The following is a 19,293-nucleotide window of genomic DNA, read 5'->3' as shown; positions in this document are numbered from 1 at the left end:
TTATGAAATAATGAATATTTCGGAGTAGATATTAGGAGTTTTTCACTCCTTGTCTAACAAAATACTCCCTTAAACTGAAGAGGCATAAATTAAAAAATGATGAGATAAAATTGTTCCTGAGTAGAAAATTTGTAGCCATGACTTGTCTTGGCAAATAGTTTAACATCTTTGGAGAAAGCTTGGACATTTATGCACATAACACAAGTAAAGAAAGTTCCTTCAGAAAACTTTGGGAAAGAATAAACCCCTGACCTTTGGTTATTACCCTATTTAACTATTATACTTATGTTGAATCCTTCATGGGGGAGGGGAAGAAAGGAGAGAGGAAGAGAGTGGTTTTATTGATTGTGGGGTTCTTGCATCTTACTCTTCAGGCTCTGGACTGGCCATTGTCCAGGAACAAGGTCCTGGACTAAAGACTCAGTTGTTCTTTTCCAGTCTGGAAGTTTTGTATCTTTATAATGTTCCTTCAAAAGCTACAGTTTCACTTGTGAAAGAAGAGGGGCGGGGGAAGAGAGGTTATAATGTGGCAGGACAAGCTAGGAAACAAGCTCTGATTCTGTGCAGTGGAACAAGATCTTGAGAATAAAATACGCTGGTGTATTTACAAGCGAAGTGGAAACCAGTGGTGCAAAGTGGAGAGAGCACACACTGTAGCCCAGATATCCCCATCTCTCTACTGTATGCTCTCCAGTGTCTCTTGTGTGGCTGAAATATAATAGCTCTGTTGTGAAATTTTAGCAGCTGTGATTCCCATTTGTGTAGTTTAACAGGAGCCAGGTCTCTGTAAGAAACTTTGTTTAAAAAGTTAAATGAAAAGACTGTTGCTAATGTGTCTGCTGTATAGCTGCTGGTGAGGGGGAGCTGCCACTCTCTGCAGAGGTACAGGAAAGGATGGGACTAGGGCTAGGGGTAAAATGACATGGCAGAGGTTGGGAAAAACAAGCTAATTTTTTGGCCAGATGGTGAAAGCTCCAATAAAGACAGCTGAGATTAACTAGCATCATGGACAGGTACCAATAGTATGCGTGAGAGATGGAAGCAATTGAGAGCAGAATGTCATTATTCAGCAGTTCCCTATTCTAACATGTTTTTTTAGTTTCTCCAGAAAATGGAGGAACGTTACACAATGAAAATTAAAGAGCTACAAATTTAGCTCATAGATGTGACAAAACTGCGGGGACCCTTTTGGCTTAATAAGAATATCTGGTCTGTGTATAGTTTTAAGTACCATGCTACAAATGGTCTCATCTATTAGTTTGAGAAAAATGTAATGAGGAAATAGGGAATGGCTCGTCTAAAAGTAGCACATGTGATAAAGTGATTTAATATTAGAGACATACTGTCTGAATATTCAGGGATGCATCAATCCTCCCTAAACATATGGATGTACAAATTCTGCATACACCAAGTTGGACATACACTTCTTCTTGGAGTTGCTATGTTTTTAATTTTTGTTTCTGCAGAGCAGATACTGAAGAATGCCTCTACTTGCCAGCACCATTTTGCTCTTCTGATCGCTGAAGCTGAAATTCATTCCAGTTAGCTGTTTTGATCACTGAAGGGGCTACATCCAAAATGTTCAGAACCAGTCCCCAGAACAGAGTATTTCCTTTTCCTAAGAGAAAGCAAAAGACTTCAGAGAATTCTGGAGCTGAACAAATGGACCTAGCCATCTGGTTTTCATCATCTTCCACTTCAAAACAGCTCTGACTTCTGCTGTGCAAGAAGTATAGCAACAGTGTAGGACTCCAGTGTCCTGTATGTGGGAGAATTCCTCATCAGAAAAAAAAGGGATGCTTCCGTCTGTATCACTGATGTGGCCAATTTATACCCTGTCAGCCCTTCTCATTTCCTTCCTGAAACTTAATCCATCTGTTGCTTTTACCAATTAAAAATTTGCTGCTAGTACACACTGTGCTTTCCTTAGCTGTTATACTGTAAAACTTAGCCACATTCTGTGCTTGTAGATGTGCTTGAGCTACTCCCACATACGATGTTCCTTTTGTTACGTGGTGTATTTTGCAAAGGCTTAAGGTTCGTCAGGTGTTAGATTATGCTATTTAAAAGCTCTCAACTCATGCAGCAAAAGGTATTGATGAATAAAGTAAATGGAGTTTGTAATGCATCAGCTGTAATGGGCTGTGATCCACTTGTGCTGCAGGTTCGTGGCTATAGTATTGGTTATTCTCTACCCTTTCTCTTTGCTTTGACCCTGTTAGTTGGCTCTGGACTGTTCTGACCTAGAAACTTTTGTACCTTGGCATTTCTCAACTTCTCAGCTGGGTAGTGGGTATGGCCCAGCAGGACAGTCTGCTCCTGGGTCCCCATCTGATGTAGGTGCATCCATCACGTTGTCAAATGAAAAGTGCACGTAATGCACCATCTGGCTGTGTATCCTGACTTGCATGTGTGTAATGTGCTGGTCTCATGGCCATCATGAAATTGGGGTTGTGCAGAGAGGCTGTATGAACAGAGATGGATCGTAGGAGAAGGAAGGCTGGTGCACCTCACAGTTTCATTCAGACATCTAGCCTGGTCTGCAAAGGGGATTCTGGCCCCATAATTCTGAGATGGTGTAGTTAATGACCTAGATGTTACTGTGTTCGTTTGAAGATCTGTAGCTTGTGAAAGGGTGTGTACACATAATTATTTTCATTATTGATATGTTTGGCTTAGTTGGCATGATAATGCTTATCAGGTAAAATTTACTAGCCCTTCACTAAACATTGTATGCCTGATAAGTGTAATTCTCATAATACTAATTAGTATTTGTAGTTTGGAAGGAGAAAGGAATTTATGGTAAGCTCTGGTTTAGATATTGAGAGTATTTAAAAGCTCTGTCTTTAGAAAAGCTTGTGTTAACTTGAGTGGTGGTGACTTTGTGGTGCTGCTGCATATCATTGCTTAAACATCATGGATCATAGGTGATGTCCTTTAACTTTTTGGGAGTGGCTCTGCCACCTCCACATATTCAGAGCTGGGCCATCTGAATCCTATTTATAAAATATATAGCTAACTTAAACTGAAGAAGTTGCTGGTTTAGTTACACACATTTATTGTGCGCTCAGTGGGTTTTGTATTTCAGACCAAATAAAGTACTAAAGGCTTCTTTTTTGTTAGACAGTATCCCAGATTTTGCTTCGTGTCATGCAATTGAGGTTAATATTTTGCATGTTCTGTGCCTTTTGATCTTTCTGATGATTGCTTATTGTTGCACATTGTAGTCTGCTAGTGTCTAAATTGTGTGAGTGTGAGACTTGTATAGAGCAAAAATAGCTAGAAACATAGACATGTAGTGTTGGAGAGTTAGGAAACAAAATTGGTGAATATATGAAAAATTGATTTAGAAGGAAGGAGGGGAAAAATGTCTCTATACTTTGTGTCAGGCTTCATTTCTGCACCAATCATTAGGAGATGTATAGATCCCTTGCTAATTTTTTGTCTACAATGAACAAAACACGACAATATTTTTTTCAAGTGCTATGAATACATTATTCAAGCTGTGAGTTTGGCCATGTTTTAAATTTTCCATAAAAGCAGAAATGAACTAAGAGAGCCCTCATCTGCATACTTCCAAATATAAATTGGCTATGATTTATAATACTCCAGTTACACAAAATATATGCTTTCTTTAGGAGAGAGTTTATTCTTTTTAACGCTTAGGGACAGAACTTTTACAGGGAATAACTGAAAGTAGTGCAGGCCATATTTCTGAGAGCCAAGCTAAGGCACTTATTGATGATTAGAAGATGTTATTACTAGGGTGATTTTGCACATAAGCATGTTAGCAGATATTCATAAGGGAACAGGGCAGTAGGGGCCACCTTTTGAAGAGATTCAGGTGCCACAACTTCCAAATCATTCCCTGTGGGATTTGCAAACTTCTGTGACTTCAGTGGACACACAAATGCCTTAAGTAGAACAAAACAAAACCAAACCACCCCCCCCCAACTGCCCCCCCGCCCCCAACCCTAAAAACAACAACAAAAAAAATCAAACCCCAACAACCCAAGAAAGCCAACCCCAAACCCCCTGATTCTAACTGGTGTCAGACTCCTTCAACAAAATGGTGAATTGCCAATTTGCAGAGCAAGGAGCTGGAAACAGAAATGTTACTGACTGACCACTGTTACCACACTCCAGAACAATCATGGATTTTTATCTTTTTAAATTTTTTTTTTCCCCTGTCTTCTTTCACATATTCCCTGTGGGGCAAGTCAAGCTCATCTTTTTTGTCATCCTAACTGCTGGAGGACATGGGAGGATAGTCAGGCTCCAGCATGTAAATGAGCAGTGTCTGAACACTGGAGGGCATTTTGTATTTGTTAATGTTCAGCAGACTGAATGAGCATTCAGATTTAGAGTGTTAGAGGTGCAAAGTGATAGAAACCTTTGCCTGCATACGCTGATGTGTCCTCTAAAGCCTCTCTTGAAGTGGTGCTGTTGAACCTCACCATGCTAATCAAAACAAAACAAGACAAACCAGGTTGATAATGATATTGCTGTTATCTGACCTACATTAGTACCATTGGCTACAGTCATTACACAGCCTGACTTTTAATGAATGTAATAAGAATACCTGTTTTTCAAGGCTGTGTAGATGAGAGTAGGTAAATTAAACAAATCCATTGTCACTTATCCTCTTGACTGCTACCTGAGTCAATGAGTTAAATACTTGTAAAAGAAGTATGGCTAGAAGGAAGCCCACCACTAATTGAAGAAATAAACTGAAACAGCAGGTCAAAAGCTGATGCCATGTGGAATGCAAAAGAACCTGTCTAGCTTTGATAAACTTGCTTGGTTTGGGTTTTTTTGAGGAGGACTCCTTCCTGATTAGGGAAAGGTGGTGATCAGTCAACTCGCTGCTTCAGCAAACACCCATGTGCAATGCATAGAGTAGCCACAGCTGTAATGGGAGGGACTGGGCCGTGGGTGGACTGCCTCTGAGACTTTTTCTGAGCTTGAGCTAAGCTGTGCACTTTCTAAGATAACCTTCTGCTAGGGCTCTTTGGGCAGTAATGATATCTCAAAGCTTGCTTCTGCAGTGACACTCCAGCTGGCCTGCCATACTACCCTTTCACCTATGTTAAACCTCTACATTTACACAATGACTGCAGCAATTTACAAGTGTATTTGTAAGTGGCAATTTGGGCAGCCCACACATGGTTTTTGTTCACTGTAGATGTGCAATAACAAACTCTTTTACTCTGACAGCAAAATCAATTTAAGAGATTTCTACCCTGGCTGCTCGTTCATCCTCGCTATTGTGACTCTGAAGTGAACTAGGAGAAGAATTTTTGAAATCATCTGACTAAATACAAATAAAGCTTCTTGGTTTTTATTCTGTTTTCTGTTTCTTTAAATGGAGGAATTAAGCTCTGCTGTTAGGGATCTTGTTCACAATGTGGCTCCATAAATAGTTGTATTGGTCTAGCCAGCAGTATTGGTTGGAGCATTGTGGTTTGTGGGCAGGAATTAGCAGCTCAGACTGGTTTGGGGGCTTGGAAAATGTTTGCACAAACATGTAAGTGTGCAGTTTCAGCCTGTGTTAAGTCCATGCCACTGTTGAAAGAGCTTTGAGGCTCTACCTGGGCTGCACTTTCCTGCCACCCTCCTACCCCAGGGTCAGCTGCATCAGGAACTGGCTTGGCTGAAATCTAATGTTGCACCAATAACAAAGTTTTTATGATGAGCTTTTCCTAGATCATCTCCTTGATCTGACTCAAAGTTCAGTTGCACAAACCTGTGTGCCAGAAGGAAGGGAGGGGCAGCTGGATGCAAGGTTGCTTATCCACTTCTGCAGTTCTTTCTCTCCTTTGTAGCATCCTCCTGTAATTTGTCTATTAGAGACATCAGTATAGTCGAAAGATCTTTTTATCATTAGTGTTCTGTTTTAAGGTGATACACCTAGTCTGCATTCAGGATATGTATTTTGATCATTTAGGCTCAGTTAGATAGTGTATCACATTACAGCTTTATAAATATAGTAATTATGTTGATTGATCTAAGCAAAAAAATGGAATTCTTCTAAATAATTTTAATGTCATAATACATGCTGGCAATCAACATCATATTATCGATTTATTGTTCATAGTAAGGCATTCCAATGGGGAAAATGTCCTAAGCAACAAGATAGCTAGTACCTTGAGTTCTGTGTTCTAAACCATCTTATTAAACATAATTTTAAAATTAATCCTGCCACCAAAAGTTAAAACATGCTCCAGTGCAAGATCATTAAAATAACATGTTCTCTACAAAATATTTCTTTATTTGTGTGATAGATATTCTAGATTATTAAACCTATGACTCCTTGCTTTGTGCAGTTAGCACAGAATAGGGAAATTTTTGTGCTCTGCTGTTGCTTGGCAGAGGTAGTCAGACTTGGAGCTCTGCAGCTTACTAAAGTTAATGAATAAAAATGGATTTGTACTTAAACTCTTAACAGCGCATAGCAACGTTTTAGCATGTTATAAAATCTAAAATTATAGCAGAGTATGTGAGCAGCATTAATGAATGAATGGAGCTGCTTTTACTGAAAAGTAGGGATCTTGACTTTGATGTTTAAATAAGGCTTTAGTCCTGCAAATATTTGCTAGTCACTATGAAAATTAGTTTTCCTTCCTCAGAAATACGTTCTCATTTCATTTCTGTTCTTCCAGTTTACACAGGCAATAAAAATAAATGATGTTATATTTGCATGATAAGAAGGAAGGCAATGTAGACCAAATAGACTGACAGAGTAGATGGTCTTTTTAGCAGACATTTTTGGTGCTGGAACCTAAGCTTCCTGCTCCCCAAACACATTTTATAACCACTACTCTATCTCATAATAAGTAGGCATTAGCAGCACTGCTGCTTGCTATGAATTCAGACATCAACAACTGTATTTTGTAACGGTCTGGATCCTGTTGGTGTGTTAAGAGTGATAAGGGCATGACTTCCAGATTGGACCTGTCTCCCACACTTCTGGATCCTGGCTGGCATCAATGGGATTTAGCTGCTCGTGCTGTTTTGCAGGAGGCATAGCAACAAAACTGAAGGCATGTCAGGAACTTTTGGGTTAAATAGGAGTGAATTCAGGCTCTGGCTACCATCAGAGCAGGAATTGCAGATTACTATACAGACTGAAATGCCCAATTCTTCCTTGATCTGGACTTGGCTTGCTGGAAGATGTCTGGTGTTCAGACTGAAAGCGTGGTGCTGTAATGTACTTAGCTGTTTTCTCCTCTGGTGATTTTCATCTTTCTTGCTTTCTATAGACTAACTGAAAGCAGTAAATCAAAGATATGTCAATATTTTTATTGGCAGGTTTGTTCATTGTCATCAGTTATATACATAGAAGAGCAGAGAAGGCAAAAAGCTAAAAATTTCATAATTGTTCATCAAGTAAAATATGTTCCCTTTCATTTACTTGTCTCAGGGAAGATACAGAATGTTATAAAAAAATCAATGTGTTATTAAAAAATAAAAATCAGTATGATCTTTTATGACAGATCCATATGTGAAATGGCGTTAGTCTTACCTCATTTTAAAACATTGTAGTTTATTGGGAATTTCTATACAATTCGTGGGGGCCCCCACAAGCAAAAAAAAAAAAAAAAAAGGCAGGTAAGCACAAAATGCATTTGCTGAACCATTTCATAACTGTTTGAAAGGCCGAAAACAAAAGCCCTATCATAATTAAGAAATGTAGTGCTTACTTGAAGTTACAGTGAAGAGCACATTCCACATGCTGTCACTGAGCACAGAGGGTGTCCACCCTCTTTGTCTGCTTGCATTTAGGCTTCTGTACTTTTACTTTAAAGGTTGTTGAGATTTAATTAATGAATGCTTCTGGGACTTGAATGAAATGGTTATGAACACCTTTGGAAAACTGATAGCAATTCTGGAGTGACCTGGGGTAATTGGCATCTGCTGCAGGAGAGGTTAGCAAGGTCATGTCTGAGTGCTTGCTGTCAGTTGTTAGCTGTGGTAGTCTCCGTGCTATAGTGGATGAAAAGAATGTAGAAAGATTGACATTAGTCAAGTCTATTGACCTGACTAGGACAGTGAAGATACTTTGCATCAGAGCAAGGATGAGGACTAAGGATTTTGCTATTCTTTGTTTTTGGAAGTATGTGGTACCTGTGGTGGTTGGCAAAGTGAGCATCAATGCCAGTTGAATGTTCAGCTTAAATTCCAGATACTATTTTGATTTGTGGCTTTCCAGATGGGGCCCAGTTTGAGGATGAGGAGTGGGGCTTTCTGTGTTGTCAATGCAAGTTGTTGTTCAAGGACAGGCTGTTAGGTACTCAGGCAAACAGCTCCTGTTCTTGAAGTCAAGGCTTATGCCTTTAGGATTTCAGCAAGTAGATGTGAAGCTTTATTCCTGTTTCTGTACATTAAACCTGCTATATAAGGGAGATGGGCAGTGATCATGCATGTTGAGATGGACAGATAAAAATCCAGAGAAGTAATGTACTTATTAAAACGCTTCAGGTCTGGTGTCAGCGTTATTGTCCACACTGCCTCAGGCAGCTATGAGGTAAAGATCATTAGTTTGTATTTTATATACTATTTTCTTGCCAACCAGGGTTATAGGTGAGGGCACTGAACTGAAGACATCTGATGATGTGTGTTTCTGGCAGCTCACGTGCTAATCTCACAGGTACAGTTACACCCAAATGACTCTTGAAAAGTATCAACTACCAGTAATTTCACTGCCAGTATTTCTACAATCTCCTTTTACTGACAGCATGCCACCAACACAGGCTGCTCCTCTACTTCCCTGTGGCCGTGGACCTGGCATAAAGGTTTGGTGTAGCAGATACTTCCACAGTACTGGTGGTCAGCTGTTCTGGTGGAGTTTGGGTTGCCTGCATGTGGAATTGCAGCACTTACCTGGTAAGGGTCTGCCATCAGGCATTGCCGTACTGCCATGAACAGGCCTGGACTCCTTCAATACTTTAATTGGAGGGATGTTGGATTTTGTGTTGGTGATGTCTGCAGGACAGAACTATGCTTACACCATTCATCAGCAGTGTAACTCTATTGCTAAACCATTTCCTTTCAGTTTCCTGGTAGTTTCCCTATGTCTGTATCCATTTATTTTTGTCCTGTCTTACATTTGATGATGAATATTTTGGAGTAGTGGAGTATGTTTTTATTTACTCTACATTCTGATTTTCTCTAAAACTGACTGCTGGCAATTAACTTGCTTTTCAAGATATCCATACAACTGAAAGAATTAAACACGTTTTATGCACAAAATAAAAATGTGTCTTACGCTCTGATATTGAGTCCCCCAAACAGATTTTATGAGCTATGAAAGCTGTATCTTGGTTAGCTGAAATCAAATGGAGTAAACTTGACAAAATATGTGGTATGAGAGCAATTCTTAAGCCATGAAAAATTGAATTAATATCTTTTAGTCTCATTTAATTGCTATCAGAGATGACCACTATCATGAGTTATTTGGCCAAACTGCCTGCTCTTTCCAATTGTAGTCTACTTGTATTCTGTTGACCTGAAAGCAATAAAATTAATTCTGGTCACACACACATGAAATTCAGCATTGCAAAGCAGTCAGCTTTAAGGCTACATACTCTAAATCCTAGAAATAGTCTTTATATAGGTCCCGAATTTTTGATCTGCATGGTTAATAAGATTGTATTTTGTGATGTGGTTTTGCGTGCACAAGTAATTTCTCCCATTTTGCGTAGAGTATAAAATACTTGCTCTGCTTTTCAAAATATATTCAGTTGTTATAAACCAGGAAATAATGCCTAGGAAAGAAAGTAAAGGAATCTAGATCTATAGAGAGGAACTTTATTTTAATGTGTTGAAACAGTAGAGTGACACAGTTAAATATACAGTTGAAAATTTTGAAGCAGTGGAAATAAAAAAAAAAAATTAAAAAAAAAGAGGGAGGGACTTTTCTCTTAAAATGGCTTAGTGTTTAAAACAATCTGGACTTTAGGAGCTGATATAATTCTCTATAATCCTATTTACTATTCATTTATTGGTAACACTGTTTCATGCCCATAAAATATGGGGATATATTGCCCATTGCTGTGAGTTGTCATCGTTCCACTGAAGTGAATGGAACCAGCTGAGGATCTGCCAAATGTTTGCTTTCTATAAGCTCTAGTCTCTTCTTCTTCAGCATAGCACTGAAAATTATGTTTTTGTTCCCTCCTGTTCAAGTGTATTGCCAGCATTTTTTTCTCCATTCAAACCTGCACATGTGTTGTAGGATTAAAGTGTACATCTAGGTGAGGTTAATGATCCTTAATTACACAGTGGTTCCCTTCATTTGCTTTTCTCTGAGATCAGCCCCTCTTTCCATATGCAAATAGAAGGTTATTTCTGCACTTCCAACACTGTCTAATTTTCTTTCTATCTTCTTACACCCTTTGGTGTCTACCAGTTTCCACTATTCATTCTCCTCATGCACTAGTCTGTCTGTTTAAGCATCACATAGATGGATCAGCTTTTTAAAATTGTTCTCCATAATGTTTCTCTAGGTCCCCCTTTTTCCTTCTCCTGAAAGGATGTCTGCATTCCAACCATTTATTACTTTATTGGTAGTGTCAACAGGACAGAAGAAACTTTCTTTTTCTCTGACAGATTGCAGTCTAGACAGTGTACAAACAGACTAAAGGACGTAGTCTACAGAAAAGCATGACTGATGGGAGGAGTCCAGCCAGTAGCTATCCATACCATGACTTTTGTTGGCTTTTAAAAATGTGTCCTGGGGAAATACTTTGTCCTGTAGTTACTTATTCCCAAGTTTACACTCCTTAATAACATGCATCTTCAACTCAGTGTATTGAAAACATACTTAGTGAAAGAATGAGAAAGGCCCTGTGAGCATAACCCTTCCTTTTACACCCTTTCTTTTCTCCTAGATCCCAATCTCCTATTCAGCGTGTCAGAACAGAGGTGTTACAGATTTGGTACTCTCTTCCCTCCTACATCTCCAAGGCATATAAATCCTTTCAGCTCTATCACCTCTGTGATATTGCCGACATACAACACTCTTGATCAATCCACTGTGAAAATTCCTGCTGCTGCCTTCATTTCCTCCTGTTTGGATTGCTGTAATTCACAGCTCTCAGGCACTTAACTGCTGTAATACTCTGTAGGATTGTGTCGTGGTTTAACCCCAGCCAGCAGCTAAGCACCACGCAGCTGCTCACTCACTTCCCCCCCACCCAGTGGGATGGGGGAGAGAATTGGGGGAAAAAAAATGTAAAACTTATGGGTTGAGATAAGAACAGTTTAATAGGACAGAAAGGAAGAAAATAATAATGATAATGATAATAATAAAATGAAAATAATAATAATAAAAGAATTGGAACATACAAAAAAAGTGATGCACAATGCAATTGCTCACCACTCACTGACTGATGCCCAGTTAGTTCCTGAGCAGTGATCCGCCCCCGTGGCCAACTCCCCCCAGTTTATATACTGGGCATGATGTCCCATGGTATGGAATACCCCGTTGGCCAGTTTGGGTCAGCTGTCCTGGCTGTGTCCCCTCCCAGCTTCTTGTGCCCCTCCAGCCTTCTTGCTGGCTGGGCATGAGAAGCTGAAAAATCCTTGACTTAGTCTAAACACTACTTAGCAACAACCAAAACCATCAGTGTGTTACCAACATTCTTCTCATAGTGAACCCAAAACATAACACTATACCAGCTACTAGAAAGAAAAGTAACTCTATCCCAGCCGAAACCAGGACAGATTGGTACTAGTGCAGTATGCTATTATAATCTGACGTGTTTTGGACAGTGACTACCTTGTGCTTTAATTTCTAAAATCTGTGATAACTCTTAACTGTATCTGAAGCATTTTTATTTAAATTCATCATTTATTATGCCTTTGCATGTACAGTTCAAAGTCTGAGGACTGCATAATTTGCAAGAAAGAAAACAAGTTGCTGAACATAATGGGCTAGACTTCTAACAATACCCTTGAATTGCACACCCATAGTTAATTACCCATGCTCAACTGCAGACATAAATGTTAGCATTTACACATGTAACTGTGTGCAGGCACAGGGAGACAGAACCTTTCAGTATTGTCACCCACGTTAGATTTCAGGCACAAGAAATAAATTGAAATACTTTTCTTATACGGGCCAAGTGAATTACTGTTCCATAGCATCAGGGTGGGAGAGTACCAAGAGCACACTAGACTTACGTTTTATTATTTTTTATGACAGAAATAACAAAGTATGAGGCTGATGAAATATGTGTGTTGTAGACTTGATTTATATACAGCTGTAAAGCATTTTCAGGGCGGGATCTTTGTTCTGCTGAAGCTGAGTGTGAGTTTTGCCTTTAACTTACCCAGAACAAGTGGTTGGACTGGGGTCAGGAGTGGCTGCGCCTTGCACCCTGTGCTGCAGCCAAGGGATGCAAACTGCAAGGGCGTGAAACGAGTGCGAAGGGCTCTGCGAGCACAGGGCTCCCCTGGAGGAGCTTTCTATTTGCAACACCAGAAACTCTGGTATAATGGCCTTCAGTGCTGTAAGAAACCGTCTGTGGCGGGGGAAAGGTGTATTGGAGTATGTGGTGCAATTACAGTCACAGTCACAGTGATACCTCTTCTGAAGTACAGCAAATCTTGAGCATCCCATGGAGAAGTGGAGGAGTCCACAGGGTGCTTAAAACCAAACAAACCGCAACAAGAAAAATAAATAATTGAAATAAAACATGTATCTTTTGGGCTATCTGTAATTTTAAAATTCTGATGGAAGTAACTGGTCCAGAGTAAGATATAGCTTTATAATTTGCCTTGGCACTTTTTACATGGTTTCCCTTTCCCCACCTCCATGCTTTCCAGCCTTCCCAAGCCATGTTTTTGTTCATTTGGTTTTAATTCAGTCCCAGTTCAGTATCTTAATACCAAAACAATTCCCCTGTGGGCAAAGAGCATCTTGAAAGTCACCCCAGGTTTTCACGTCTTGTTTGAGATTTACAGCAGAATTCACGCTGCTTTTTAGATGTAGTTAATAAAGCTGAAAAGAAAAGATGTTAGGCTTGTTTGTCATTCAGCAGTTACAGCTACATGCAAGACTCCACGGGCGAGGTAATTAAGTCTCTCACAGGGACTTGCTGCAGTGTGTGCATCTCTTGCTTTGTGCTGTGCGTGCACGTGACAGTCACGTTTAGTTGTGTTGGTAGAGCTCTAGCTCCTTGGAGAGAGGACTGGAAATTAAAACCACCTCCAGTCCTTAACTTGTATGGATCACCATGCCACCAAGCCCTCTTTCAAGTGAAAACTAAATTAAGCTCTGGGGAGTCTTCTAGAAAATACATAAGGTAAGAATGTCCTGCAGCACTGTTCTGATCTATGTGTGATGTGGTTTTCATAAGACCTACCTCCACTGGTAAAAATAACATGAAGGGAAAGTAGCTTAAGGTATGGCCTACTGACATGGCTTAATGTGTATGGCTTTTCCAGTCATGGGAGTCTACTTGATTGAGATAATTATTGACAGATAAACAAGTAATGTTACAGACGGGTCTAATCGATCTTACATGCTTGTTGCAATAATTGTACTGTCAGTAACTGAGTCATTATTTTACAAACTGCAGACAGACAGCTTAGGTATCAGAACACGTTTGTATTTATTGTGTGTATGCACATTTGCTTTTACAACACAAACAGGTAACTTTAAAACAAAGTATCTGTGATTTTTGAATGAATGAGTAATAGTTTCACTGGCTTCGTTTTTTATCTCTGTTGTTTCCCTGCAGGTGAAGGCAACAGATGCAGATGCTGACCAGTTTGGTGAAATTGAGTATTTTCTTTACGATGGATTTCATTATTATGAAAAATCCAAAGCCTTCCAGATTGACCCACGTACTGGTCAGATATGTGTGTCTCAAGACATTGACAGAGAAGGAGATCCAACCACTTATGATCTCTTAGTAAAAGCTACAGATGGGGTAAGTTTCACCTTTCCATACTGCTGGGTTTGTGAATGCATTTACAAATTTGGATGTGCTGTATACTCTTAAATGAGAATGTAATGAGTATGTAAAAATTGCATTAATTTGAATAAAATTTCTTACCCCTACAGAGGGCAGAAAGTGATACTTCATGAACCATAAATTTTGACCCAAATTGATAAAATTGGCTGTGAAATCCCCAATTACTCCTAAACAAGTTGTTGAAAACCATTTCTAGGATGTGTTAGTCCCTGCTGATTTTCCTCCTCCTCCTCTTGGAACTGGTGGACTCCAGGTTACCTCTGCTCCCTGCTTTCAAGATGACTGCAGCAGTAATAAACCAGTAGCTTGTGCTAGAGCTGCGTGGTTACTGTGGGTGCCAGTGATTTTCCTGGATAAATTACTTGTCCTTCCTAGCTAGCTGATGCCATTGCTGCTGCTGTGGCTGGGTACAGCCTCCCTGCAGTGATGTGTCTGAAAGTTTTCCCACTCTACAAGATCTGGTGCTTGGAAGTCGGTATTCATGGTACAGCAAGGGCAGGGTAGTTGCCTGTGCCTGAAATAGTCCATTTCAGATCTCTGTCAAGGAGGGTGAAGAGACGTTCGTTCTGGTGGGAACACATCGAGATGTCTGGGTGCCACGTAACAGAAATTTTTGGTAGCACAATTCCTGAAAAAGACTGGAAGAAAATAATTCCTGGGTTCATCTTGTTGCGGAAGTATCCAAAGGCAATTTGCAGTGAGAGGCCCAGAAGGAGACCAGCTGGTACTTTTCTTAACTTTCTTTAGCTTTAGTAGTGAACTGTGAAGAGGCTGCAGAAGAAGGTTACTGGTTGGCTTCAAATGTTAAATTAACATAAGGACACTTTAAAAAATGTTATTCAGGTCACATTTTGCAGCACAATTTGAGCTGAAAAATGTTGAAATTTTCAGGCTATACAGTCTTTTTTCCATACTTTGAATAATAACCTTGCATTTAAGATATTGTCTTAGGCGTATCTAATATAAATTTAAAAAAATGCAGTTGTGCTATAAATACTGTATTTTTCATTAAAATGTCTGCTTTTTGTTACAGTACACTGGAAAAACTTAGTGAACTATGATTTCCATATTCATGAGTGGATGAACTTAAATAGCTGCAGTTGATGCTTGGTATTAACTGCTGCATTTTGAGAATGTAGTAGTTGAGGGTATGTTCATATGTTGTTGAATTTGGATATATGTGTAATAGTTAAGCGATTAATCTACTTTTTTTTTCTTTAGCTATCAGTAGTCAGTGTTTATTTCAGAGGCTACAGAAGCATTCTCTTGTATTAACAGTGCCTTTAGCAGTGTGCCTCTTCTTCCCCATAGGTTTCTTTTGAGGAGAAACAATTATATAAGAATATATTTTTTTGTTTGTATGTTTGTTTCCTGGCTCTTTCTGATTTGAACATCTAATAATTTAAGAATGTAAGTCTTTTTGTTAGGACAGTGTCTGTAATCTTTACAGGAGAATTAAGTCTATGTGACCATTTTGGAATTTCTCTGATTTGTGATTTCTGTCTTCAAAATTCCTTTCTAGGCAAAATTTTGTAGCATGCACCTGAGTACAGATGTCCAAGCCTTGAAAAGTAAAGCAGTCAGTAGTGCAATGTATAACAGCAGAAAATTATGTATTCTGCTATACTTCATCACTTCATTTTTCCTCTCATCACATGTTTTGAAGCTGTATAAATGTAAAGAACACATACATGTATATCTGGAATATCAAGATTAGTCTTACTGATAAAAGCTACGTGAGAGCTGGACAATAGCAGTGAAATTCTGACAAGTTTCTAAGATATCCGGTCTGGGCCAGAATATTATCTTGAAAATGTGAAAGAAAACAGGTTTACATGAAAAAAGCTTGATGCATTTTTTTTTTTATAAATTACTGCTTCAGTGATAAATCTTTCATCCAAAGTTAAAGGAAAACAGCCAATGCATTGAAACTATAGAGTATTTAATTTTTAAATTGGTCTGTCATTTATCTTCATTTAGGGACCTTGTGTTTTCAGAAGTTCAATAATTGGGAGAGGGGTTCAATTCTTGATTGCCTTGTCTGTGACAGGCAGGACTTGACCTTTTTACTGGAAGTCAGCACTTTGTAGATCCCATTGAATTCTAAAAATTTGCTCGTCTGACATCTAAATACTAAAGCACCTAAATTCAATATTAGGTTTTCAAAAGTTTCAATATACCTGAACTTACGTTGATCCGCTCTCCACCTTTACAGCAGAATTATAGTAGGGTATTTTATCTCCTGGCATTCTGCTGCTGATTTTGATGGGTTAGAGATGTTAGGTGTGGGGTTCAAAGTAGAGACTACAGTCAGGGGAGAAATGTGTACAGAAAAGACAGAGGAATAGTGAAGGGTCAATGTTGTCAACTATGGGGGAGAGAGATGAAAAGGAAAGAAAATAACAAAGTTAATTAGAAATGAGGAGGAAAAGAAAGTATTCTCCAGGTGGTGCTCAGTTTATCTTACAGCAAAACTATCAGTTTCCTCCACCTGTTCGTGCCTACTCCATTACATGGTTTTGGAGCTTTGTCAGTCGCGTCTTTTATGCATTATGTTGAAAGCGTAATGGGAGAACTGAAATTGCACACAAGAGCCCACGGAGAGGCAAGTGGAAAACAGATTCTGTTAAACTGGTGTTAAATAAACATCCTGTGAGAGCTTGTGGGAGCACTCTCACTGATTAAGTGGGGATAAGACTGATCATAATATTAGCATTAGCCTTTTCAGTTGGCAGCACCAGTTTTGGTCCCAAAGTCACTTACTTCACATACATATTTGGTGGTACTCCTTGAAATGCTTTTATGTGAAAAGAAGTCATGTAGCTAGGTTTATAGAAAGGTGTTTGCGCTGAATCCCACAGCATCTGCTCTAGCCCTCTCCTTGGGTCTCGGTCTGAACTGTGGCAGACTGAGAGCTGTTCCAGTAGTGAGGGTGACCCTCCTGTGATTCACATGCCAGCTCTGCCTGGGACACCCCCCATTCAGACTGCACCCTTAGTCACAACAGCTGTATTTATGCACTTGTGACAGATCAGAAACAGTTTCAGTAGGCATTTGGGGAGTCTTTGAATTTACAGTCAGCTGAAATTTTCTTGTAATGATATTAAGATTGTAGGTTTTTTTCTCTCTCTGGAAAAAAAAAATTGGGTGAAGGTATGTTGCTTGGAGAAGCTCCACAAGCACTTGAGAGAGATTTAGATCAGACATACTGTGAAATCAAGACTTGCAAAAGGAAAATACAGAAAAACAGGAATACTAATAAAAGTATATATGCATGTTTCCAAAGCAGTATAGAGGACAAAATTAGTACTTTTTTTGGTTTTGAATATGTGCAAATTAGGTCTGATATGTTTTAATTCTATTGTTTGGCTTTTTTTTTTTGTTTGCTTTCACAACATGACCGAAATGGACACTCCGTTGTGTGTTCTTCCCTGTTTGATTAGGGGTCTCCAAACTACTACATATGTAAATTTATGCTTCCTTTATGCTTGTTTTGTGTACTTCTGCCTTAAAGAGTCTGTCCTGGTTTCAGCTGGGATAGAGTTAACTGTCTTCCTAGTAGCTGGTACAGTGCTATGTTTTGAGTTCAGTATGCGAAGAATGTTGATAACACTGATGTTTTCAGTTGTTGCTCAGTAGTGTTTAGACTAAAGTCAAGGATTTTTCAGCTCCTCATGCCCAGCCAGCGAGAAAGCTGGAGGGGCACAAGAAGTTGGCACAGGACACAGCCAGGGCACCTGACCCAAACTGGCCAACGGTGTATTCCATACCATGTGATGTCCCATCTAGTATAGGAACTGGGAAGTGGGGGCAGGGAATTGCGGCTCGGGGGCTGGCTGGGTGTCGGTCGGCGGGTGGTGAGCAATTGCACTGCGCATCATTTGTACATTCCAATCCTTTCATTATCGCTGTTGTCATTTTATTAGTGTTATCATTATCATTATTAGTTTCTTCTTTTCTGTTCTATTAAACCGTTCTTATCTCAACCCACGGGTTTTGCTTCTTTTCCCGATTTTCTCCCCCATCCCACTGGGTGGGGGGGAGTGAGTGAGCGGCTGCGTGGTGTTTAGTTGCTGGCTGGGGTTAAACCACGACAGAGTCTTAATGTGAATTCACTTTCACACAGGAAACCTTTTTTTTTTTTTTTTTTTTTTAACAGCACATACTTTTGCTGCTGTACAGTGGCAAACTTTATTGCTATGTATCATGCATAATTCAATCATTTTGTTTATTCATTTGCATTTTTTATGATGCCCATCACCTCTCTCTCTCTTTCAACCAAATAAACAGTAATGACTGCAGCTGTTAAAGAAAACCTGTCACAATCCAGAGAAATTTAATTGGAATAATGCTAATTTAAAGTCTGTCTAGTGGCATCTGTACTATCTGCTTACAGACAACAGTTGCCTGGCCTTCAAAGCCAAAATCTGAGTTGCATAATCTTGGGGTTGGTGCAGAATGAGGGGCGTTCAGGAGTGTCCAACGTTGACTCTGGGAGGAGCTGGCCCACAATTTTCTTCAAAAGCTGGGGAAGACTGGATGACCTGTGTTTGTGAGAGCTGCTACCAGGCATGGACCAATTCCAGCAACAAACATCTCTGTAGGTAACACAGTCCATGTGTCAGTGTACCGACTCTAATATTAGTGTAGCAAGAAGTTTCAAAAACTGCAGAGCACAGGCAGGATGTTCTTCCACTCTTTGTCCTCCACCAGTATAAGGGGTGCCACACACACCTGTATAACCTACTGAAAGTCCAGAGGTTTGGGTTTGTGGTTTTTTTTTTGTCTTTTCCCTTTGCAGAGTGGACTGCCTTGGTTTTGTTTTCTCCAAGTGAGGTTCTTGAGTGCTGTGATAGGACTGCCCTTAATGATGATTTGAAGGCTGCCATTGAATGGTGGTGGGAGGCCATTAAAAGTCATCTTATTTTAATACTAATCAACTGGAGATGAAAAGAAGCATCCTTGTATCTTTTATAAGGAATGCTAGGTCTTCAGTATTTTTAGCTGCTACATAATCATTACAAAAGGTTCAATACATCATCGATAGCTGTATTAGCGACTCTCTTAATGCCTTTGTGCATAGAAAAATACTTTGTTCTTCATCTCTTGCTTTTTGGTAAACCACACTGCTTGTCCAGTTTTTTTTGTCTTTTACACTGAAGCAATTGACACGTAGAGGTAAGCACTTGACACTGACAGGCTTCTGAAGAAGTTAAGGCTTTTGAGATAATTGGCGATGTCTCTCCATTTTGACAGCATTACAACTTCAAGGTGACATATCTTTTAGGTTTAATGAAAAAAAAAAAAA

The 19,293-nt window shown here is 39.4% G+C and overlaps 1 protein-coding gene across 2 annotated transcripts in view; it reads left to right on the top strand.

Moving 5' to 3' along the window:
* DCHS2 (dachsous cadherin-related 2) overlaps window positions 1-19,293 on the top strand; it is a 122,531-nt gene that overhangs the window by 32,561 nt on the left and 70,677 nt on the right. For both annotated transcript variants that reach the window (XR_008233549.1, XM_052777720.1), the window contains exon 2: window positions 13,749-13,940. Coding sequence is in view for 1 of the 2 variants with exons in the window: in XM_052777720.1 (XP_052633680.1) it covers window positions 13,749-13,940 (192 nt within the window). In the remaining variant the exon portion in view is untranslated. The remainder of the gene's footprint in view (window positions 1-13,748; window positions 13,941-19,293) is intronic.

This window comes from Harpia harpyja, chromosome 2 (genome assembly GCF_026419915.1).
Source record: "Harpia harpyja isolate bHarHar1 chromosome 2, bHarHar1 primary haplotype, whole genome shotgun sequence".
Classification (NCBI taxonomy): domain Eukaryota; kingdom Metazoa; phylum Chordata; class Aves; order Accipitriformes; family Accipitridae; genus Harpia; species Harpia harpyja.
The sequence above is the reverse complement of the archived record's forward strand: the minus strand, read 5'-3'. Positions and strand labels throughout refer to the sequence as shown.